Source organism: Scaptodrosophila lebanonensis, unplaced genomic scaffold (assembly GCF_003285725.1).
Source record: "Scaptodrosophila lebanonensis strain 11010-0011.00,11010-0021.00 unplaced genomic scaffold, SlebRS2 tig00001415-arrow-pilon, whole genome shotgun sequence".
Classification (NCBI taxonomy): domain Eukaryota; kingdom Metazoa; phylum Arthropoda; class Insecta; order Diptera; family Drosophilidae; genus Scaptodrosophila; species Scaptodrosophila lebanonensis.
The window spans coordinates 9,606,040-9,631,316 of NW_022060742.1; the positions used below are offsets into that span (position 1 = coordinate 9,606,040).

A 25,277-nucleotide genomic window follows, 5' to 3' on the forward strand; every position below is an offset into this window, starting at 1 on the left:
AATTCAGTGGTGCCAATTCAATGTTGGTTTTGAATTTTTCAGTGTTGAGCAATTCGAGAAATTATCGATTTACTTGAATAGTATATTGTCGATAGCGATGGCGCTACCTTTTTACACTTATACTTTCGATAGAAAATCTATCGATAGCATGCCACCCCTAGTTGTGTCATATATATGGCTCACCGTTGCCACTGACTGTCACTGATACGCCGGCTGCTAAAGAGAGAGCAATTTGAAGAGAAGCGCGTGCGTTGTTCGTTGTCAATAAGAAAGTATTTGGCAGCATAATCACATTGCGAAAAAAGTAAATATGAGTTAAAAGTGTAGATATAAGATTAAACAACAATTGCACATCGTTTGTCTAAACAATTAATGAGTGTTCGTGCGTGTGCTGCTGTGTGATTATTACATATCGCTGTATGCGTGAAACTGCTAGTGTGGTGGCTGGTGGAGGCGCGGCCCCCAGCATAAAAACATGGCCTGCCCAGCCAATTTTTACTTTGCTGATTTTCCGTGTATTTCATATGTATTTTTTTTTGTATCGCTTTTGTGTACTTTATCGATTACGTTTACGTCGGCAAAAGCAGCAGCAGCATTAAATGAGATAGCGAAAGAGTGGGAAAGAATGAGAGATTGAAAGCAAGAAGACGAGAAGAGCGCGCCATCAGCTGCATTAAAAAAAAACATTAAAAATCATAAATACAATGCGCTAAATTCAGCGTCAAAATTTAAAATGAAGTGAATAAGAAATAGAAATTTTGAAAGCGCACGCTGCTGTGACGCTTGCTAAAATGTGCATGGCATTGTTGCTCGAACGTATAAAATATTAAAAAAAAAACCGGATATGTTAACTAAAAAGCTGGCTGGCTGCCGCAAGTGGAGCTTACACACAAAAACAACAACAAAATGAAATGAAATTGCTGCTGCGCGCTCGTGTGTGAGTGGAGAGTGAATGTGAATGAGTATATGGGTGTTGGATCGCGCGAAGGTGGAGTGGAAATGGCGGTCATACCCAACACACGAAAAAAGCAACAATAACAAAAATCAGCGCCGCCAATTTCACGTAGCAAAAGTGTCGCGTGTCTGGCATGCAATTAGGCATTCAAATAATTTCTTGTTGCCATGTTTGTGGTCACCACCACGACCACCCCTGGCCAACTAGCCGCTGGACTGTTGTTGTTGCTGCTGTTCTTATGTGCGTGTGTGTAGACATTTTAAGTGCGTGTGCGCGTTTTTTATACCCTTTACGCGAAGGGCAAAAGGGTATTATGAAATCGTTCAGTTCTTGCAACAGCTAAAAGTAGGCATGGCAGACCACAAAGTACCTGTATGTACATACATAAATAAATAAATATTTCTCTGCAAGGCGATGCGTTCCAGACATGTGCATCCGCCTGTATTAGCGCGAGGATCTGCGAAAGTATAAAAGCTAGAGCACTATAATTCTTGGCATAATAATACAAAAATTTAAATCATTTTCTTAAAAAATGTATTGCCTTATATTACAACCCTGAAGAAAGCCTTAGCCAAAAATTTAAATTATTTAAAAAAATAAATAAATAAATTAAAATAAAATAAAAAAATAAATCATTTTTAAAAATTGCTTTCTGGGCCGTATACAGTGTATTTAGAAGTCAGATGCGTGCGTTTCTAGCATCTGAAACGTTTTCCTTGGTGCTGTAATTTTTTCGCATTTTACTTTGTTTTATTTTTTGACCTCCTCTTCAGCGAGGCGCACGAGACTTGCCCCCTGACAACAACAACAACAACGGACAGCGGAATTGACGTATTGAGCGCATGAATGAATGAAAGACTGACGCATGCTTGTCTCTGTAACTATTTTTGTAGTTGGTGTTTAGAGCACGCGCTTTTCCATTAGACGCTAGGGGGATGAGAGGGTGGCGATTTTTTGTCGCCACACACATACATACATACAGGGTGCGCCATCTTTTATGTCGGTGTGTAAACATTGAATATCTTTGAAAATAAACAGCCGATTTTCAAGTATGAGATATTTTTATTTAATTTGGTTCTGTGCAATTTCTTGAACTGAGGTTTTGAACACTTGTCTACTCAAGTCAATCGGTCCACTAATGACAAAGTTATTCAATGTTTACATACCGACATAAAAGATGGCGCACCCTGTACATATCTACAAGCATCTCGAAAAATACCCCTCATTGTGTATTCGTGTATCTAAAATAGTTACAAATGGTTGTTAGCAGCAAGAGAGCGGCCATGAGGTACGCAATGCAGTCCGTCGCGAGGCTGGTGTGCAAAGCGGAAGTAAAACTCGCGCGCCATTCATAAAATACAGTGTTGCACATGTGTGGATGAGTGCGTCGAATGAATGTGTCTGCAAGTGTATGTGTTTTTGGCAAAATCAATGACCAAAGAGAGAGGACGAGAGAGTGTAGCGCTGCTGGAGGTCGCGAAGCCGTTTAAGACAGAAACTAAATTTCCAATTAAACCATAAATATTATTATTTTGATAAAAAAAAAAAACTTAGTTCCATATTTTAAAAGCGATCGCATTTGTGTTACTTTATTTGTTGTATCTAAAAATAAGAAATTAATTTTGGCGGTAAACTAAAGAAGTTATTTAAATATGGAGTTTGAGCAATTCAATTTAATTTACGCATTTTGATTTTGAAAGCTCCAGATCGATACTTCTACAAATACTCTTTAATACAGTCATAAAGACATAATGGGTATAATTTATAATCAGACTGATTTTTTGTCATTACATGAAAAATGTATTATTCTCCGCAAAATATTGTTCGTCTGCATAAACGTCGATGTCTTTAGAACCAGATGCGCTTGACACATCAAATCTATCATATGTACCCCTTTTGCCTATATGCAGATAATGCTTATTATATATACCTCAAAATATCGAAACTCTTTCTGTAATTCTACAAAAAACTTTAACAAATTTGGTGAAAAAATAAACAGTAGAGGAAAATGATAAGCTTAGATCATAATTTAATATCAAAGTTCATATAACAGACTGGAATAATTCATGATATACGTTATATTTGTGAGTGATTGTGTTTTGCATAAGTAATGTAAAATGATGAGTTGTGTGCAATATAAATAAAGACAATACCCGGATTTAAAAGTCTTACAACTATTCTAACTGAAGATACAAATATGTGCTTTTTTGCCTTTCTCGAATAAACAGCTAACAACAACACGCACCCTGACCTCTCACAGCCGCCAAATTTGTTGAGACGAGAGATCCCCCTTACCACCCTGCAACACTGATACACACACAACACACACACACACCTCGGCACAGACACACATACTCACACACAGAGGGAGGCACTTGAGAAGAGTGGGGCAGGCAACAAAATGATCAACATGGACATCAGCGTAACGCCCAACTATTCGTACATTTTCGACTTTGAGAATGACTTCATACACCAGCGCACACGCAAATGGATGGTCGAGAATTGGACCTGGGTGTTCTACTATTGTGGCATCTACATGCTGGTTATATTCGGCGGTCAGCACTTTATGCAAAATCGGCCGAGGTGAGTGTCTATAAACATTTATACATTTGTTGCCAATACCAGTGTATTCGTGCACTTTGTCGCGTGTATGTATGTTGTGCAACAGTAAACACATGTTAATGTTAACTGCAAATTGAAACGTGAAATTTGCATGCTTGCACAATTCATCAGTAAAGTTTAAAAGTCACTTTCTATTTTGTATACATGGTATATAATTTTCTGTATAATTTCGGGGCTGACATTGACAAAGTCTCTGTATGTCTGTTACTGTCAGTATGTGTGTCTTGCCCGTTGTAATGCTCGGCACATTTATTCAAAGAGACGTTTGTCTAAAAACCTTGAACCCTATGCATATGCAGATGTATATACATATGTATCTCTTCGTACCACCAGCTCGTCCCTCTCTGACGACCAGAGTGACTTATGAGTGGCTCTGTAGCTGTCGTTGTTGTTGTTCTATACGGCAGCTTGGCACATTGGCCACTGATTATTTAACTTTCACTTTGCGAATTCACTTGGCTCTCCGTTCACTGCTCTTTTGGCTAATTCGTGGCACGAGCCGCTTTCTTAAGCAGAGAAGATGGCTATATATTTATTTTGGTGTGCCGAAAAGCTGACTTTTGCCCAAAATTTGTCTTAAATCTTCCATAGACTGAAAGATATTTATACCTTGTATCCAAAGAACACAAAATTTATTTTTAATCAGTATGAAAAGACAAGCTGATGTAGCTAATTCCTACAAGCTAGAATAATAGTCCCAGAAAGAAGTTGGTGTTTTTTCCTGATTTCCTCATTTTAAATTCGAATTTAAATAAATATAATCATATACATATATTCAGGGGATCCTAAAGTATTTTCATACCCTGCAGCCGATGGGTATATTAGCTTTTCACAAAGTATGTAACAGAGATAAGAGGAACCATATCGGACCCATAAAGCAAATACGTGTACTTGTAAATTTTTAATTAGCAAGACGAGGCTACTGAATTTCGTCAATACTGTCTACAATTCCAAAACTTCATAAATAAAACTTTCTGATATACGTGTATAACTTAAAAACTTGATTTCTTGACATTTAAATGCAACTTATAACATTTCGTCGTTTTGACTCTATATGTTTTTAAGTTCTTGCCACTAATATAGTCTATGTATATAGGTCTCTTTAAACTTTCGAGGTTTTACTAATTTCAAACTTTGCTCACGTAGCTATCTTTGTCGCTAATTAAATTGACAAAAGTGTGTTTTTTCAATGTGCGGCCACCCACGCATCTAATTTGACTTTCATAACCAACGCGTCTGGAGTGTAAGGTACAGCCCGCTTTTTTTCTACAGATTGAGCAAAGCCCGCTGACATCATTATAATACAATGACGACATTCACACCAAAAGCAGCGGCGAGTGGCCTTACTTATGTACTAGCTTTTTACTTTTTTTTTTACTGTTAATACAAATAAAACGCCCCCGCAGTTGTTTGTTGTAATTAATGTTTACTTGCGTAATTATAGTTACGAGGCGTTCAGACCGCTCTACCCCAACTAAATCCTTCTTCTGCTCACGGCTAAGTCTGCATTTAAATGCACCTGAATTACCAATTTCCCGGCAAGTCTGTTTGGCAATTACACGAAATTCGCTGGCTCATTTGGGCCAATCAAGCCCGCCCTTTAGCCACAATGGAAGTGGATGCCACTTGTGGCTCCCCATTCCCATTTTGCAATTTCCCATTCCATTTGTATCTTTATATTTTGTTGTTGCGTGGGCCAATTGCGCTGAAATTGTTGCAATTTTGTTGATTACAACAACTGTCTGACAATTTGATTATCTATTCAGGCTGCCTTTTAGCCAAACGTTTTTCTAATTACGCTCATCATCTAAAACGTCAGCCACTTCATCATCGTCTTCAAATTGTTTCGGCGTAGGCTTCTGTCTCACCATATGTGGTGTTTTCTAAAAAAAAACACAAATACAAACGCACATAATATTAGACTTAAATATGTGGTATGTATAGTATGTGTGTGTTTGTTTCTGGAATCGAACAGGTGCGTCAGCGTGCTTTTAATTGATAGTATTCAGAGCCATTGGGGAGCGGAGTAAAAAAAAAACATTAAAAAGCATACGGAAAGTCCATTTATTATTTAAAAATAATCATGGAGTATGATTGATTTGTGACTCAAGTATACTTTTTAGTAAACACCCCAAATTTCTATCCATTTTGTATGCAAACTGGGAACTATAGAAAGCTATAGAAATATAGCGTCATCTAACTATGAGAACTACATGTGAATGAAAGAACATTTAACCACATTTTTAGTAACTTTTTTATATCTATCTTTAATTTATATTTACTGGGATAAAAAAAAAAGTACAGTTTTGGGTAATTGAAAAAATCAAAAAATCGTTCATCACTTTCTGGTGAAAATATTAAATTGTTTGAATTTTGTGCCTTTCGGAAACCATTTCTACCTGGATAACTATGATGCTATTCATAGAATAGTGTAATTATAATATTCTCAATAGCTATAGTATTTGTACTAGTAATGGTTAATTTAATTTGTATGCCCAAACTGTTTAATTGTCTAATATATGTGCATAGTGCTGATGGGGTGTTAGAGTTTCCACAAAAGCCATACATACCTTTTTATCAAATTATACTTTTTCTTTGTCTATATCGCCAGGAAAAAATTCTTGTTCGATTTAGTTTAAATGCCGGAAAAAACATTCCAATACTGATAATAGAAATATATAAAAAGCACATGCAATTTATTGGTGCACATAGATATTAATTGATAAAGTGGCAACACAAACAATTTAATCTATTAGTGAGTTATTAAATGTTAGGAAACGAAATTTCATCGAAGCTTCAAACTTAAACATAAACAATCACATTATTGTTTTTTATTCCCTGAAATTCCAATATTTTCCACCTAAACCTATGAAGTGGTCGAATAGACCTATTCAGAACAAACATGTGTGGATGATTTTATTTTTTCTAGTGCTCGCTTATCAATATATTTGATTAGGTTTTTTTTCTAGCCACCCGATAGTTGTTTGAAATAAGTATAGGCGCATTCATTTTTTCATAACTTGAGACGCAAGTTTTATGGCGTCTTCAATTTTCCATGCAATTTGTTTACATTTCTACTCTTGTACATACATACTCGTACATATGTATGTATATCTTCGAAGTGGCTTTGAACGGGCCCTAGCTGATTATTCAAAGTCTCCGAATTATGAGTAGATATCACTCATTGGGCATGTACTGTCCGGCTCAGATCCGCGTGATTGTGTGTCTCTCCTCTATAATTCGAGAATACTCGTAAATATAATGCGGTATTTTGTCTTTGAGCTTAAACGTTGCTTAAATATTTACGCAAGCGCTGCCGCTAAGAGGGGGAGAGGCGATAGATAGACAGATACTCGAAAACTGAGAGCTGAAAACTGAGACTTCAGATACTTATATGCCTATACCTACATTTGTACATACATAGGTGTGAATTATGAATAAGGCGCAACAAATTTTTTAAGGGCTGGGCGGAGACGCACGCGCTGCCATTATTCTAGAAGAGAGATTGCGATGACCGGGGGGGGAGGGGCTTTGAACACTTTTGTTGACCCCCCTGTCTGTCACATGTTAATGCAAAAACAAATCAATTAAGAATCTCACATTTATCTTTCTGTTTAAATTTATCACTTCGTTACGCTTGACCTTTGCCCGAACCAAACCCTGTCAACAGGGTTGCCACGTGTGCAAAAAAGTAAAGCTGGTACAGAAACAGAGCCGTTTCAGCTGTGATTTTTATTTCCCAACCGATTTGGTTTTTGATAAAACTTTATCAAGCTATCCCGGCATGTATTACATACATAGTAAAGCTGAGCGCGTGACAAAAACAGAACGCCTTCATGATCACGGACATTCACGAGATCGATAATTTGATTCCAAATTCAAGTACAAAGTAGCGGTGTAATAATAAATTCAACATGCAAAATTTTTGCATGATTGTTAAAATCCACGTTTAATTTATCGGTGTAAAATTACTCTTAGTGCTATAAGTTTATTGTTTATGAAGATATGCTAAAACAATTTTTTCTCCTGAGTTTTGTATAGTGCGTATGTATATTCTAAAGCTTCCATGAATCCGCTCACTTTATCATATAGTTGCCAAATCAACCAAAAAAAAAAACATTTATTTTCATAAATATAATTTAATCAACTCTGTTATTTATGGGTTTTCTGTAGAGCCTCTTTATTATTTGAATAAACTTTATCATATGGTTACCATAGAAATGACTGATAAAAAGAATTTTTAATTCAAGGTATTTTAGAGTGGGGCTGGAACCACTTTAACGCTCCACTCGTTTACAATTCGCCCGAATGCCGAGAGTAAACATTCGTTCATTAAAAAACAAAATGCGAAAGATAATCGAGCGCATTTCAGTGTCCGTCTTGCATTATTCATCTCACTTAAATGTCTAATTTGCTTGCACATCCAATAATGTAACCTGATTTAAATATATTGATATACCAAATGTCATGTGCTTTCAGAAGATACTAGATAGTAACAAATTACGACATTCTGAATCTTTGTGGTTCCGCGAAGTCGCACATTTAACGTTCACGACTATCACGACAATCACGCACTGCTCTAATACACACATCTATCTATATTTGTATACATACTACTTGTATATAGGTGCTATATACTGTACGCACTATCACGGCCACAACTAAGTACTATTAGAAATAAAAGTATTTCGCTCCAAATGCTTATCATAAATGAGAAATGTTGTGGCATAACGGCAGTTCGGTTTCGTTTATCGTCAAACTGCCGGGCCATGTGCTCAGTTGGCAGACTTTGGTAATTGCGTCTAAATTATATCATTTGCCATGATTCACCAGACATAGCGTACAGAAATCGCGATTGTTTATTGTTTTGTTTATGCATTTAACACTGCACTTCAGCAACTAATTTTAGTCGGTCTATTTAATTTCATATGCATTGCCCCATTATGATCAATTATCTGGACCCGACCCCAAGTCTTTACCTGCCACAACGTCCAACTAAATTGGCCACATTATTCAAACGCCCCAAAAAACACGTGCAACATGCATTTGCATATCTAAATTCTTTTGCTGGAATCGCTTTAAAGCAACGAGCAACGAAAATTAAATGAAAACACAAACCACAAAAAAGCACCTACAAATACACAGTGAGAGGGAGAGGGAGAGGGAGAGAAAGAGCGCCCAGGGGAGGTCTCACTCGCAAGAGCGACCAGAGACCAACGTCATGCGATTAGTGGGTGTGTCCTGCTGTTGGTGGGCAGTCGATTCGCGGCTGGCAACAAGATTCAGATGTAGAAATATGTAACTTTACAAAAGCAGCTAAAAAGGAAGCACATGTCGGCGCCACCGCACACGACATATTGCTCATACGCCCGGTTGTAATCCCCCAACCACAGGTCTGTTCAGCTGTAAAATCGAGTAGTTAGATGGCTGGAAAATGTTATATATATGTACATAAGAGTACTAAAATATGAAAAAAATTAGAATCAGATGGAGTGGGTTTATTTAACATACTATATTGATAACATATAGCCAATATGCCACAATATGTACCCTTGTTTCAAATAGGCTTCTTCACAGATTTGGCAAACAATATTCATTGAATACAAGACATTTAGATGTACAACATAAATAATATATAGTAGCGTTCAAGAATACATTCTATATACACGTATGCATAGTATAAATGATAAGTGGATTAACAGAATATACATATATATCATTATCTACCACCAGAAGTGTCGGTTGCTCCCCTCTTGATAATCATTTGTACCAAAAGTAATTGCACAGAATTCTTCTAATAAGTTCTTAAATCGCTTTTCAAACAAATATTTGTATTAGTAGCAGATATTACAAAAAAAAAAAAAACACCTAATATGAAATACCTTTTTCTTTCCTAATAAAAAAAAAATTTTAACCCAAAAAAGGGGTAATTTTAAATTTATTTCAGCGTAATATTCTTTATGAAATTATTATAGTTTAGAATTCCTGCATCTTAGTATTGTGTGTATTGCGCGTGGCGGTTAAAGCCACAACTGAATAAAATACTTAGTTTTTTTTTAGTAATAGATGGGGGCTTGAGCCCACTATTGACCATGGGGACAAAAGCAAACATGCGACACGCAAATGTTACCGTGGGACTAAGTGCTGGCGCCTTCCCGTTTAGAAATTTTAGAATGCAAACCAAAAAAAATTAGTCATTATTTATCAATGATACGCCTACGCCTTTACTGTTTGTTTTCAACCGTTCGAATACCGGTTTTACTCCAATAATCAACAATTTAATATCACTTGTTTACTGTATATGTCAAGGATAAATTTGATAGGTGTATCTACATTTGGGAAGAGCAATTTATGACTACCAATTCCATTTTTAAAACAATTTATGGTGTATGAAGACGGTCTACAAAATTGTATTACTTTTTTTAATGAATAAAACACCAGGTAAAAATCAAACCCTTACTCTTCAATAAGAGATTTATATTGTATTTATATTAATATATTTGTATTAAACGATGAAGGTATATTAGAGTACATTTTTATACGAATTTTTGTAGGAGAAATCTGAAATAGCATTATTGTTCTTATAATTAAAAGTGTGTGCCATTTTCTACGTATATCTTCTTGTTCAGACTTATTTTAGAACGTAAAATTGTGTGAGATTTCGGCTGCTTATCTCCTTTCCCTGCAGAGAGGATTATTAAAAAAAAAAAAATTGAATACTATAAGCAAGAAAATTGTATTTGAATTTCGCATCTCTTTGGATGATTAATGAAAATAACTCGTAGTCTGACCAATAAATAGGTTACTGACTGATAAAAAGTTCCAGATTTCAACTGCTTTTAATTGTACCATCTTTTGTGGTGGGTTGTTTAACATCAAGGATGTGTCAGGAATGGTGTCTTTCCATGCCAAGCTCCTTTATGTCACGGTCTTTCCACCGTTTCCTACTGTCATCCCATGTCTAGGATTCTGTCAGTTTTTAGATAAATCTGTGCATATAGTATATGGTATCATATTATATTTCTTACATATTAATCCATATGTGAAGTACTTTGTAACCTTGAGAACACACAAAAGCAATAATTTATCGACGACTTGTATATTCTAAACGATCTCAGAACCTCGGGGGAAGCCCAGCTTAGCATATTTTTTGATTTTACCGCAAGGTTAAATCATGATATACGTTGAATCTAAAGCTCACATTAAACTAACAAGGCATTATTTTTTTTAATTGCAGTACACTGTGCAAAACTTAATTTATTTTTATACCAACCACATGAGACTTTGTAACTATTTCTGTAAATTACGAACACGTGTATGTGTTTGTGTGTCTGCTTAGAATATGAAAAGGGTAGTGTACTTTTTTTTTCCAACGCTGTCACTGTCGACGCTGCTCACTCAGCAATGAAAATGTCCTTTAATGTTGGCACAGCACGCAAACAGGCGACGCTGGGTCCTCCCCTGCAGCGCCCCCTTTGCATGTTTTATCGAACTTTCAAGTTTCCTGGTATCTCTGTCTTTGATGCTTTTGAAATGAGCGCTCACAGATAGTTATACAAAAGTATAAAACAGAAAAACTCACATGTCTGTAGAGGGCTTGTATACTTATATGACCGTGTGTGTCTCTGTGTGTGTGTACACGTGTACATTTTTAAGGCATATAACAATAACGTGAATGGACACCACCCACTTAATTTATATAACGATAAATCGCATGATATTTATATTAAATTAGCGAACAAAAAGCTGCGACCATCGGCTAGGGGCAGGCCGCAGTTAAATAATTACAGCAAACACCTTGCAAATTGTAGGAAACTACATAAATATAGCCAACAACAAAAAAAAAATCATAGCTTTAGCTTCGCCGCAACTACAACACCCTTCATAAACAAAACTTAGTAAGCTAATGCGTGAAATAAGACATAGACTATTTGAACAAAGGGGTTAGATATTCTCTCAAGCGAAACTTTAATATCAAGTTAAAAGTTACTTATAGTATTCAATTAACTTTATAAATCATAAATTCTATAGTTGAGAAAAAGCATTGCTTTCAATATTTTTATTGAACAAATGTTTTGTACAGATTTGTGAATACCTTTCTTTGTTGTAAAAATATCGGCCATAGAACCAGCATAGAAGAGAAACAGGCCTTTCTTTGTCAGCTATACATAAAATAAACATTGGAGTTCAGCTTAAGCATAGCTTCCTAGCTCTTACTGTTTTGGCTGAGCATTGATTCCAATATCGTAAAAAGCGCAAAAATTAATCTCAAAATATACAAACCAAGTTAAAAGTTAATCGGATGAGAAATTAAAATTCAATGTGCTACGATTTTACATTGAAGTATGTTATATATATATATATAGATAGATATTTAACTAAAATTAAAACGATCTTCTATATATAAAAGTAAACATTTTTCTAACATATTAGAAATTCTATTTATGCCTGTACCTCAGTGAAGTCGTTTATATATGTTTAACTCTGCTGTAAAAACTAAAAGTACTCACTTTTGAAGAGTATAGAGACTACAATTGCAAGTAATATTTATTAAATAACAATTACAAGAGCGGCAATAGCGAAGCCACAACAAAAACACGTAAAATAATTAAAGCAACAATGGCAGTGACTAACAAGTCTGACAACAATTACTAGTGCAATACATACACGCACACGCACATAGCTCTATATACGAATGTATGTATCTAGTATCTACAATATAAGCCAATGTCTCTTATTTTCTGCCCTCAAAAGAGTGTCAAAATGTTTTTATAAAAAAAAGTGAAACTTTTACGCTTAAATTGACTTTGAATTTTTAATACAATTCCAAGAAACTAAAAAAGGCGCCACAATTTACCGTTAGCAATGACGCTGAGAGTGAACAGCATTGTTGTCGGTTTTGCTTTCGGGCCTACTTGTCAATATTTTTGTGGACAAGTGTTGACGACTCACCTGCAGCCAGAGATCACAGAGAGCGGCAGTGATGTTGACAGTAAGAGTTGTGAGAGAGAAAGAGAGAGAGAGAGAGAAGAAGGGAGATGAGAGCACGCGTTGAAAAGTGTGTCATTTAAATATTGACCACGACAACCAACAATGACAACGAATACAATCAAAGATGAAGCCGCAAATGGAATTTTGGGGCCAGTGCACGTGCTGAGTGGCTTAGTGAGTTTTGTAGTTGTTTTTTTTTTTTCTTTGATCTTCAATGAAGTTGGTAGCTGTTAGTTTCCCATACACTATATTTGTGTAGGGTCTTGCTGCATTTTTTAGCTGCCGCTCTCGCGCCACTCTCCCACAGCCCTCGCTCTAATACTCTGTTCGCACTTTCGTTTTCATTCATGTTTACTGGCTTACAGGTTGGCCTATTTGGGAACTTACATACATACATAAGCGTGCTATTGGCCATTGGCCCTGTCGCATCACAGCATCACGCCACTTTTTCCCTTTTTCACATTGTTTCTGATCCGCTCCAAAACGTGTTTTCTTTCATCTTATGCTATTATTTGAAGTTGTCTGAACAAGTCTCCGAAACTCTTAATTTAGTTTGTATTTTTGCAATGTCGTCAGACTTATCAAGAAGTCGAAAATTTCAGTAATTTTCGCATGATATAGCTTGCTTGAAACTGATTATTCACTCTAAAGGTCATACTTCCTTGTAAAGTGAGTCACTTAGTTAGTTAATGACTCGTAGGTGATAGGAAACGAGTCAATGAATTAATCATGCTTACTTTATTGTACGTAGCACCTATTGGAGAGCTCTTCAATAAAACTAATCAACCACTTAGAGCCTTTATTTTTTAAAGCTGAGACTAAAATGTTATTCTTTAGTGCACAATCTGAATCTTACAACTTATTGTCATTGGAAAAATCCGTGAGAAGTTAATACAGATGTTTAATAATCGTATATGTTGTATAGCTAGAATATAACTAGATTTTGTTTGCACACTCACAAAACCTAAGAGACGTGCTAATAACTCTAAACAACACTCAATGATCACAAAGTGTCGATATGGCTGCGATAAAATCATTGAATTAGCAAAACGCTGGTTTCCTAATTACAAAATTTACGACATTTATGTAGATAAAATTAAGTTGCAATGCAATGTTATTTAATAGGCATAATAAAACCAGTTGAAGTGTTATGTTTAAAGTAGAAAACGTTTTTGACACGCTAGCTAAAATAATGGTCTTCATTTTCAATTAAATTAAGCTATTGTGATACGAAAGCAGAGCAACATAACCTGTCTTTTGAAAATCTTGAAAAAATGTGGATTAGAAATCTGAAATACAGGTATGCTCATATAAAATATATGAAAAGCCCAACCAGTACATCAGTACAGAATTGTAGTGGAATTTAAATTGTATATTACATACTTTCTTTTAAACATGCACTCAACAAAAGAGAGAAAAATTCTTTAAAATTTGGATAAATCCGCATAAAAAATGTGGCAAAGAACCGAATTTGGGACTAAAGCAAAAAATTTCATCTAGGATGGGTTACCATAAGTAACGTACGTACCTTTGGGACTCTGAGAACTAGAGAATTAATCAATGAGGAAACAAAACTAATTTGGTTTGAAAACAGTCCCAAATTTTAAGCTAATCTCTTTTTAACATTGAATAAACTGCTTTAGTATATTTTAGTACTTTTAAAGTTAGTTAATACCTTTATAATTTATCCAAAATGTAGTCTATTCATCCATAATATCCCAAATCTTAGCAATACACATTTTTGGAGTTTACGGAATTAGAAATATGATAACAAAATGACTTATTTAGGTTTAGACAATGAGAGTATTTTTCAACAAAAACATGACCGAATGCTAAACTCAACTTTATGTATTCAAAAATCAATGAGGACTGCTGCTATGATCCAATATTTTAGAGTTGTCTTTGACATTACAAATGAAGAATTGTTAAATGGAAGTAAAAAAGCAAAACACCCATCTCCGATCCATTTGCGAATGTTAATGAACTTTGCGTATTCAAAGATGCTTGCGTAAGCCACGTCCACGTGGAACAGCGACTGAAATAAAAAATGGAAAAAGTCGGTTACCAAATTTGGTCAATGGCATCAAACAAATTTGTCTCGAAACAAAATGGCGAAACGTTTCAAATACATGCATAATTATAAGCAAATTAAAATTGGCAGTGGTAAAGCATAATGCTAAAAGTTAACGTAACCAAATCAAGGAAACTAAAAAATGTTGCAACTAAACACAAATCCAAAGCAAAACAAAATGCAAACACAAAAAAATAATCAAATTGAATGCATACACATAAAAATTTGAGACTAAGTTGCGAATTTGTTGTCAAAAGGCAATGCAAAAAATGTTTAGCTGCAATAGTTGGGGTACAAGTGCACACACACACACACACACACACACACATGCACAAGTCGCGTAGCATAAATCAAGTTTAAGACACAAAAATGGCTCAGGCTAAAACAGAAACAACAACGCAACAAAAATAATCAATTGGCCAACATTTTAATGTCGTTTGCTTACCGCTATTGTTGCTGTAGTCGTTCTTCTTGTTGTTGTTGTTGCTGTCATTTCAGTCGCCTTGCATAATCCGCACAGTGCCTGCCAACCTACCTCTCAGCCCGTGCTCCCCTCTTTCCCCACACTGGCAGTGTTTACATATTTTCGCGAAATCAGGTTTACTGCCAACTGTAAACTCTTTCTCTTGCTTTTCGCCGGCGGAGAGAGCTTACGTGCTAACTACTTGTATCTCTCTCTTTTTGTCTCTTCGATGTTACTTATGCAATATTCGCATACATATTTATTTCATTTACGAGCTGCCTTTTGGCCAAAAGTGAAAACTGGAATTTCGGTCCAGCCCTAGCGTCTTGCGAGAAAGTGTGTTAGTATCGTCGGTGGGATTTCATCACCATCTTTCCCACACCCGCACCCACATTCGCATCTCAACCCGTTGAGTTGACAACCTACAGACACAAGTCCCAGGGTCAACGTCGTAAACATAATTTGATTTCAAATGCACAAACATACTTACAATATTTATGCGCTTCGAATGGAATTACGACCCATATGGGATTTACTGTTTTCTGTGTTTAAGAAATTGAATGCTACAATTAAATATTTTCATTTACATATACTGTATTTGCGACTAATAGTATTCCGAACCACTTTCAATTGAAAACTCTAATGATATTGTCTATCCAAATTTGATTGACCTTGACTGACTTACTATATTATATTATTGAATATTCTTAGCTTATTGGACAGCACTACCCTATTAGACGTCATTATAGTATTGGCTATCCTTACACTATTTCTATATTATCAATTCAACATATTTCAATTTTTACTATCCTAATAAATGCGACTCGCTAACTTTATTTAAGTCATTGGGTTATCGTAATGACTCAAATCATAAATACACCTAACTCTGGTTTTACACGGTAGATTGGTTCCAGAAACAACCATGTAAAAAAAAAACATGCAAAAATAGGTGATTGGTTCCTTATCTCTAAAGAAATTTATATGCAATTTTTAATTTTCAAACCGTCTTATATTAAAACCCTGTGAAAACAGAATTAGGTGTACATACAAGTAGTTATCCCATTTCCTGACATCAGGATATTTTCAATAATGAAAAATGCATTGACCAATGGGCAGATCGCTACACCCAAAGCTGCCTTGGCATCCCAGCACGAAAGTAGTGTGCTGATTCTCCAAGGCCGCTCGTCGGGGACGACCTGTGCCCCTACAAAAATTGAGCTTCAAGGGACTCGGGCCGCACTGAGCTGCCCTCATCCCTCTGCCTTGAAGCCAAACTGCCAAGCGATTAGCAAGGCCGATTGGTTTTCCTTACTCATTAAATTTAGGCACGAGTTTTTCATAGCCATGAAACGCATACCCTTGCAGACGCTGCTCGAACCGTTTGAGAATTACTGGGAAAATTGTGTAAAAAAGCTTTTGCACAGGAATATATGCGAAGATTTTGTTGTGTGGGCATGCAACGCTTAATTATAGTTAATAACAGATATATTTTACTCTACTTAGACAATCCAGATGCTTGAATTAAATGTGCACATGCCTACAAAATACTACTTGTATCTCACATTTCCGCTCTCAAAGCTCTCAGTATCAGAGACAAACTTAGCTTAATTGCCCATTATAGTGAGTTTTATTTTTTTGTTGTTGCGTTCGTCTTATCTGCGATGCGACATTCGAGCGTGATGGCAAGCCATAAAGATGGCACCGACGTAGACCAGACATAAATGGCTTTGATGGCGATTCACCCGTAGGCATGCAAATCTAAAAACTTGCCACCACGAATCGCATGTGATTTTTGTGATTGTTTCAAAGCGAGTGCTGCTTTGCTTTAATGATAGGTAGTGGTGTCCAGCCTATTGTTTCGCTGATAACACCACAGTCTGCATAAATTCAACTAGTTTGAATAAAAACGGAACAACAATCCCCAACATCATCTATTATAATCTTTATAGTCAGTATACCAGCTTTTATTTTCATAACAAATGCATATACATTTTTATAAACCCCTTCTATTGTAGATTGACCCGAAAAGCCTGAATAATTTATTAATTCAATAGTTTCACAGAAAGAATGAACCTGCTTGATTATTTATTCAGTCTAATTTATGAGAATTTGCAATTTTGCAAACTTTGATTTGATTTTCATTAACAATTGCGCACAATTGTTGGCCCATGTGGCAATTATTCAATGAATGAAACGCTAGAACAGTTAACAACTAAAGCCATCTGGCTGAACATTCTATGGTTTCTCTAGTAAATAAGCATTCTTTGATATTAACTTTAAGCAAACTTTTATTTTTTTTATCACTTTTTGGGCTACATACAAAGACCTGAAAAGTCAGAAGAATGCATAGAATAGTAAGGTGTTTTTAAACAATAAATATTTATTCAAATTATTTTATGAAAGCTTTAAATTATAATAGTTTTAGCTCAAAAAAAAATTTGTGTGGCTTGGTAGTTTGTTTTTGTTAACAATTGCGCACATTTGTTAGCCCATTTGTGGCAATGAATGAAACGTTAGAACAGTTAACAATTAGAGCCACCTGCCCTGACATTCAATGGTTTGTTTAATAAAATATAAAAAAACACATTCTTTATTGTTTAACAAATGGCATTTCAATCAGCTATCTATTTTAGATTGCATTTGTCAAATACATATACTTTGATTTTAATTTCAATTTAAATATACGATTAAAACGAAAGGGAATTTACCTTTGACCTACCGCCTTAATTTCATTTCGTACAAATTACGAAGTCATAAAAATGTATTTTTTGAAATTAAATTAAGCATTAAATTCAAAAGTGGCATAGTAAAAACAGTTGGGTGGGTTTTAACGTAATAAACCATATGTAAATCACTCTGAAATTTGAGATCGTACCTGTTGTGATTACAGACTTTTAAAAGCGACAAAATGTTCCCAAAATATTGTAAAACTGACTGCAGCTGCAAACTAAAAATAAAAGGCACACAGACAGCTGTAATTCGCTGAGATTGAGGTCGAATATGATGATTGCTTCCTTGAAGCTTTTTTAATGCATGCCTAGACTATTAAACTGATCAATTTGTCGTGCCGTAATTTGTTTAAATTACCAGCCGATGTTAATCAAATGCTATAATAATGCAAACAAATGAAATGTAAAACAGCTTAAGCCCCACTTGACTTTTCCTTTTCCTATTACCGTACTTTCAATTAATTTCTTCTAGAACTTGTTGTATAATTAGACTAGAACTTCCGTTGACATCTGTGGCCACCTCGAATTCTCGCAAACATCGTAAAGCGTGCAAACTTTATGACAATGAATTTTTAGTTTATGACAAACACAATTAAACTGAAATGTTTTTTTGGCATTGGCAGTGATACCTTCTGACCCCTCCATCCCCGACGACTAGATAGTCTTGTGCTTAATACTATTTGCTCTTGTCAACGCTTTGAAGAAAGCCGAACGCGCGCTCGCTATGTTATCAATAGTCCAGACTCCCAGATGATCTATATGATCCCCACCAATCGGAATCTATGCAAATATACAAACAAACTAATAAAAACTTAAATAAAGGAAGATGGCATAAAAAAACACGCGCGCCTTGCCGTCATTTTATTAGACAAACGGTAATGGGTGGTAAATGGAATAGAAACTAATCGAAATCATACGGAACCGAAATTTTTATTATTCATGACTAATAGAATAAAATTACACATACAATTTTAAAGCGATGATAAGGTGCCATAAATCGAATTCCCAAAACTAACACCTGTAGATATCGGGGCAGACTAAATGAATGGGCCAGGTGGTCAATAATTGATTTTATTTACAGATTAGCGAAAACACTTTCAGGCTAGCCTGATTGGGAAGTCGTTGACTTGTTATTTCAAACAAATAAATAACTTATTATTATTTCTCTGTGAAAATAAAACTATATAACTTTTTTCTTGAGTCATGCGCCAACAGCTTTACTCAGTGGTTTTTTTTTTTATGCCGCCCGCTTTTTTTTTGCCAATTTCTTGGTTATGCCTCAGAATAGCGTATCGCATTAAGTTTAATTTAATTTAAAAACTCATTAAGTTACCAACATACAGAAATCCACAAAAAACACAAACACACAATGCCTCGTTAAAATGCAAAACATGTGGTGAAAACAAACCTTAAAATAAATGTGTAAGTTAAAATAAAATTTAACAAAATGAGCTGCTTATTAACGCAGTGTCATCGACACGTTTAACTGTTGAACAACATTAAATTTTAAACGTTTTTACACACTTTTTTAAGTAAGAGCATTAGATTTGTCATAACTTTAATACGATAGAACGAACAAAAAATGGTCTAAATAGGCTTATCTGGCATTTTGATTTTAATAGGAAACTACAAAACTTCTATAAAAAGTATATAGCAATAAAAAAACTAAAGAAATATGTGTTCCTCGAATTCTTTTCAATTGTTTATACAAGATTGCTTGCAATCCAATTATGCACTATTAATACAAAGAAGAACATGAAGTTGTTACCCAGAAACCAGTATTAATATATAATAATATTATTATAATAATATTAATTATAAATACTAGACGCAGAAAGAAAGAGAATGAAAAAAATTTAATGTTTAAAAATGTTTAATAAAAATTTGAAAACTTAAACCGCAGTCTGAAGAATGCAATTATATAGTTCAGCATATATTTCATCTAACTTAAAATATTTCCATAAACATAGTTTGCAAGTGTTTGTGTTGAGTTTAATGGAACTGAACCTTACTATAGAACTTTTTGTTCCATTCACTATCAATAGTATTTGAATGTACAAGATCAAGGCCTTAACATAATTATAGTCTAGATTTCCATTTACTGATCGCAATCTTTTGCCTTCATGAAGGGTAGTCAAAGGCATAGCTTTGTAGTCTAATTCGACTTGCTTGCCAACTAGGCCCTGCTTTTCCACTAGTATGCATAAATCAGGCGATTTTTGACGCGTATTCATAATCGCTGTATTGTGAGCGATGGCTCAGGAGAGGCGATCTGTGACAAATCTGATAACCAAATCGGCAAGCGATGACGCCAATCAAATGCATATGAGTTTTTGCTTATATTTTTTAATTAAAATGTCGCGCGCTTCTGACATGAATCCAGAATAGGTTTTTGATTGAATTTCTGAAATTATAATCAATATTTTTTAGTTCGCTGCCCTAGGGGCTTAACTAATTATGACCAGCTGGACGACAATTGCTTGAACCGGTCGATTGTAGATATTGTTAATAACAAATTTGCTTTGTCGTTTATTTACGACCTTTTCGTTGTTGGCATTGCGAACAAACACACACGCAAACACATACCTACCTATATTTATTTAAAGTTGTCAGAACCCCTCGATCTTTGACTAAGGTCCCCTGCTGCCTTCGCCCTTTCCCTGATCATTAAATAGCACTTGTTTTCGCACTGCCTTTGGCGAAATGCGTCAAAAGTTTGTTGATCTTAGCCAGCCTCCGTTGTTTTTGTTATCTTAACATTAACTTTTGAGTTTGCAATTTTTGCCTGTTTGTAAATGCAAATAAATGCAAGCTTATAACACATATTGTTTGCATATTTGAGAATTATTAAAAACATTATTTGTTTAGACCGTTTAACGTTTAACATTAGTGCGTATGTGTCAAGTGAAAATTGCAATTGAAAAAGCGTTTCTGGATTCTAGCTCGCTGATGTCAGCACAAAGACATAGAGGATTTACACATTTATTTAGAAAAGCTGACGTGATTTTTAGTCGCCTCAAAATAAATTAAACACCATCTAAAATTAAGCAAAAAATCGTGTTTTGTCGTAATTATTCCATACAAACTTTTTATCTGCACACGTGTACAATTTATTAACAAAATTGCAGTACTATTAATGGGGTTCATGGATTTAAATTCTGATGTTTGTTAAAATTTTAAAATTTTAATTTTTGAATTGGAAAAATAAACATTTTTTATTATCTTTATTATTCAGCTTTCATATTGCTGTGATTACAATGTCTGTTTTATCGTCTAAATTGCCGCTGAGGTGATTGAACTCTTTAGATAATCGATCTCATTTTCACGAGAGGCCTGTTTGCAAGCGTCTACCAACACTAAATAAAATATGCCATCCCTGAAATCGAATCAGCTGTTTTGTATCACTTTTGTGTTTAGTTAACGGTAAAATTTAATAACATGAAAATAAACTAAAAATGTAACAACTTAAACCCAAAAAAAAAACTAAAAATGCAACACAATTGGTGAAATCTATTTATTAAACTATATTTATTAATTTTGGGATGCCATTGTTAAAACATTAAAGTATCAACTGGCGGTACGTTAAATGCTGACGATCCCTTTTGATTCCTTTCCGATTCCAAAAAGAAGAAACACACTTCCTAAAGACCATTAACTTGATTTCATTAATAATATTAATAATATAAGTACGTACATATGTACATATGTGGATAATTATGTACGTAAAAGCTCTAAAAACATTCACTTAATGCCAATAAGCTAAGTTAAAACAAAATGTTTAATGCAAATTAGGCTTAAAAATATCTAACTTGGGATACCTTAACATAAAAAAAATTGTTCAACACACAGTGAACACCTTTTACTAAATTGTTTTAGCATGCAGCCAGGGCCAACTAAGAGGGGTGGGCGTAAAATAATAAAAAATGACAGGCCTCTTGAAACCCCCGTAATTGGGGACCCGCTCATTTTCACTTCCCTCTTGACCTGCCCGATTACAGTTAATATATTTTGCATTCGCCTTAAGGTAAAACATCTTGACAGGTACAAATGTATATTTAATATTAACAACGGCTATTAAAGGGACTATTCAATACAAAATTTATACATAAGGGCTTTGCATTTCTAAATTGCTCCTTTCGTTTTACATTGCAGATTTCAGTTACGCGGCCCACTGATAATATGGAGCACACTGCTGGCCATGTTCAGCATTATGGGCGCGTTCCGTACGGCGCCGGAACTGTTGCATGTGCTGCGCCACTATGGACTTTTCCACTCCGTTTGCGTTCCTAGGTGAGTGAGTGGTGTGAGATGATGGAATATTTTCAAGGTTGTGTCGGCAAAACACGCACTTCGCCATCGCGTTCGTCCGGTTGACCTTGCCTGAGAAACGCAGCAACGGTGAAATGCCTTTTGCAGTGACACTGAACTTGATCGAAACCTGATTCGGTTACCGATTCAAAATTAATTCCATATACTATACGCTTCACTTACAAAAAACACAGACATTAATTCGTTCTTCTCCTCTCTCTCTCTCTCACTCTTGTTTGTATCGGCAGCTATATCGAGCAAGATCGCGTTTGCGGCTTCTGGACCTGGCTATTTGTGCTCTCGAAACTGCCAGAATTGGGCGACACGATATTCATAGTGCTGCGCAAGCAGCCGCTGATCTTCCTGCATTGGTATCATCACATCACAGTGCTGATCTATTCGTGGTTCAGCTACACCGAATACACCTCATCGGCGCGCTGGTTCATTGTGATGAACTATTGTGTGCATTCGGTGATGTATTCGTACTACGCTCTGAAGGCGGCCCGCTTTAATCCGCCCCGCTTCATTGCCATGATCATCACGTCACTGCAGCTGACGCAAATGATCATTGGTTGTGCGATCAATGTGTGGGCCAACGGTTTCCTTAAGACGCACGGGGCCCAATCGTGCAACATCTCGCAGACGAACATCAATCTATCGATTGCCATGTACTTCAGCTATTTTGTGCTCTTCGCGCGCTTCTTCTACAAGGCGTACCTGTCGCCGGGCGGCAAGAAGAGTCGTCATATGGCTGCCTCCCTGGCTGCCCAAAATACCGCCAAACTCTCCGCCGGACCCAACGATGTCTCCAGCAAGTTTGTGGCCAGCGATGCGGCCGCGGCTTCTGCTGCCTATCTGCGCAAGGCCAAGGCGCAATAAATACACAAACGCACCACACACACCCACATCCACAAAAGGAATCACATCCAGACACATACACACATCTACAACTACTACTACTACATACCACAAGCCCATCCCTGTACTGCTAAGGACATTTATTTAATGATGCTGAGATGAGTAACGGTGGAAAAGTTGTTTTTTAATTTTAAACGACGCAAAAGGATACGGCCGGGAACACGGACACATACACGCACGCACGCACACACACACACACACACACACATAACACCTGCATAAAGGGAGGGGAGGGGGAGCGTTGGGAAAATTTATTTATAAGCATAAAGTTTCACACAAAAGCAACGTGCAGCGACAAATTTATAACAACTTTTTTTAAACTATGTTTGTAATTCTTACGACGTTTATACGAAGCCTGAAAATTGTAAATTCAAAACAAGCTCGATTTAACAAAAGAGAAACATAACTATCCTCAAAATTATGTTGTAAATTAACTCAGCGAACACAAATCTAAATTTGTTGAAATGCTAAGAAAGGCAAACAAGTAAAGTTGTAAGTGAAAAAGTTCTGTTCAAAGAAAAAAAAAACATTGTATCACTCTAAATTTGCTGTATTAGTTAAATAGACACTATTTTGTAGGTCTATGGACCGTTTATAAATGTTGCATAGTTCGATACTTAGTAACTTTATTGCCAATTGTGTTTTCTATTTTTTTGCCTCAGGTGGGGTTTTCACAACGCTCAACAAACAAGAACTATACAGAACCTCCGTAATGCTCGTGTTGCTCCAAAAATTTTGTTAGTAAATTCTCAAATTGTTTGTTTGTTTGCCAAAGTGCTGTGTAAACCGTTCAGTTTTGCATGGGAAAGCAAAAAAGACATACATATATGAAAAATATATAGTGTTCTCTATATATATATATAATTCTATTGTTTGAACGAGCAGCAAAACCGCAACAAATTTTAGATTCGTTTGCAAAAGTTTTAAATTTTTTCGTAGTTGGGTCGGAAACTTGTACTCTAAGTCTCTACACTTATATATATGTATGTATATTTATAACTCTAAATATATAAAATAGAAGCGAAATGGAAATGAATGAAATATTTTAAAGCATTACAACAAACTATAAGTTTAGTCTATAATGATCAAGCGCAAATTGTTATTGTAAAGTAATAAAATGTATGCTATTTTTGTTTAACATTAACAAACAAACAAAAAAAGTAAAGGGAGAAGCTGCATTTTGTTTTGGTTTCTTTTCTATGAACACTCACCTTCTTTTTACTGCTGCAGAACGAAAGAAAAAAATAGGATACGAAAAATATAAATATTTTTGAAATATACATTTTTGAATGGAGGAGGAAAACAAACACTAATGTAACGTAAATACCAAACCCTCAAGCGAAGAAATTCAAATGATTTATATTTGTAAGAAAAAACATAAACAAAAAGTCCTATTTGGAAAGATAATTAAGTGTAAATGATGTAAAAGAATAAGAGATGAATGCAGTAAAATGAAACTTTAATGCGAACATTAAATGAACATATTGCAATTTTAGTGTGAAAACCAAAAAAAAAAATAAATAAATAAAACATGATGAAAAGGTAATAACAACGGATTAATAAAATGTAACGGAAAAAGGATAAATGGTTTGCGTGTATTTTTTAATAGGAATCTTATTAGCATGTCAAAGGACTGACAACTGGTTGGTATTTTATGAAACTATTTGAAATTTCTGTAGATATATAGGAAAAATTTTAAAAGATCCCACTGTGTATTGAAACATTATTGCCAGAAATGATTGATTAGTATGATACAACAACTTATTCTTGGTAAACATGTGACCAATCAGATTGACATGTGGTCACTAATTTGATAATATAATGAAAGATCCGATAAGAATGTAGATCTTACAATTAAAGGTTATACAAAATTTTCTAATTTCACACTTTCTCTGTCTACTCGTAGCAAAAAAAAGTAAATAAAAATAATTTGGTAGGGAAAATTCCTGTCTTCGAATTATACTCACTAAATCGAAACATTTTTGTAAGAAATATTTGATTATTATAATGAGGGAATGGATAAGCCGTCAGATCTTACAATTCTCCGCCCAAATGTATTAAATATCAGATTAAGTTGGAAAACTTGACAACTCCTTGAAATATTCAGCATAAAGCGAATATTTAATAATATGATAATAAGCATAGAGTAAGTATTTAAATGAAATTTCATATTTAACAATTCCCCTGACAATCGCAGCAAATTCTGATTTTCTCGTAGAT

At 35.2% G+C, this 25,277-nt stretch overlaps 1 protein-coding gene and 1 non-coding gene across 2 annotated transcripts; one reads left to right on the forward strand and one right to left on the reverse strand.

The window, feature by feature from the left end:
* The first annotated feature begins 182 nt into the window (after positions 1-182).
* On the forward strand, positions 183-24,642 carry LOC115632489 (elongation of very long chain fatty acids protein 6). Its single transcript, XM_030529666.1, has 4 exons — positions 183-304; positions 3,184-3,538; positions 21,984-22,121; positions 22,388-24,642. The coding sequence occupies exons 2-4, from the start codon at positions 3,357-3,359 to the stop codon at positions 23,016-23,018; spliced, it is 951 nt and encodes a 316-aa protein (XP_030385526.1). The 5' UTR covers positions 183-304; positions 3,184-3,356; the 3' UTR covers positions 23,019-24,642.
* On the reverse strand, positions 16,212-16,431 carry LOC115633173. The gene has a single exon (XR_003996323.1). It is a non-coding gene; the product is annotated as a U12 minor spliceosomal RNA (small nuclear RNA).
* Positions 24,643-25,277: the final 635 nt, after the last annotated feature.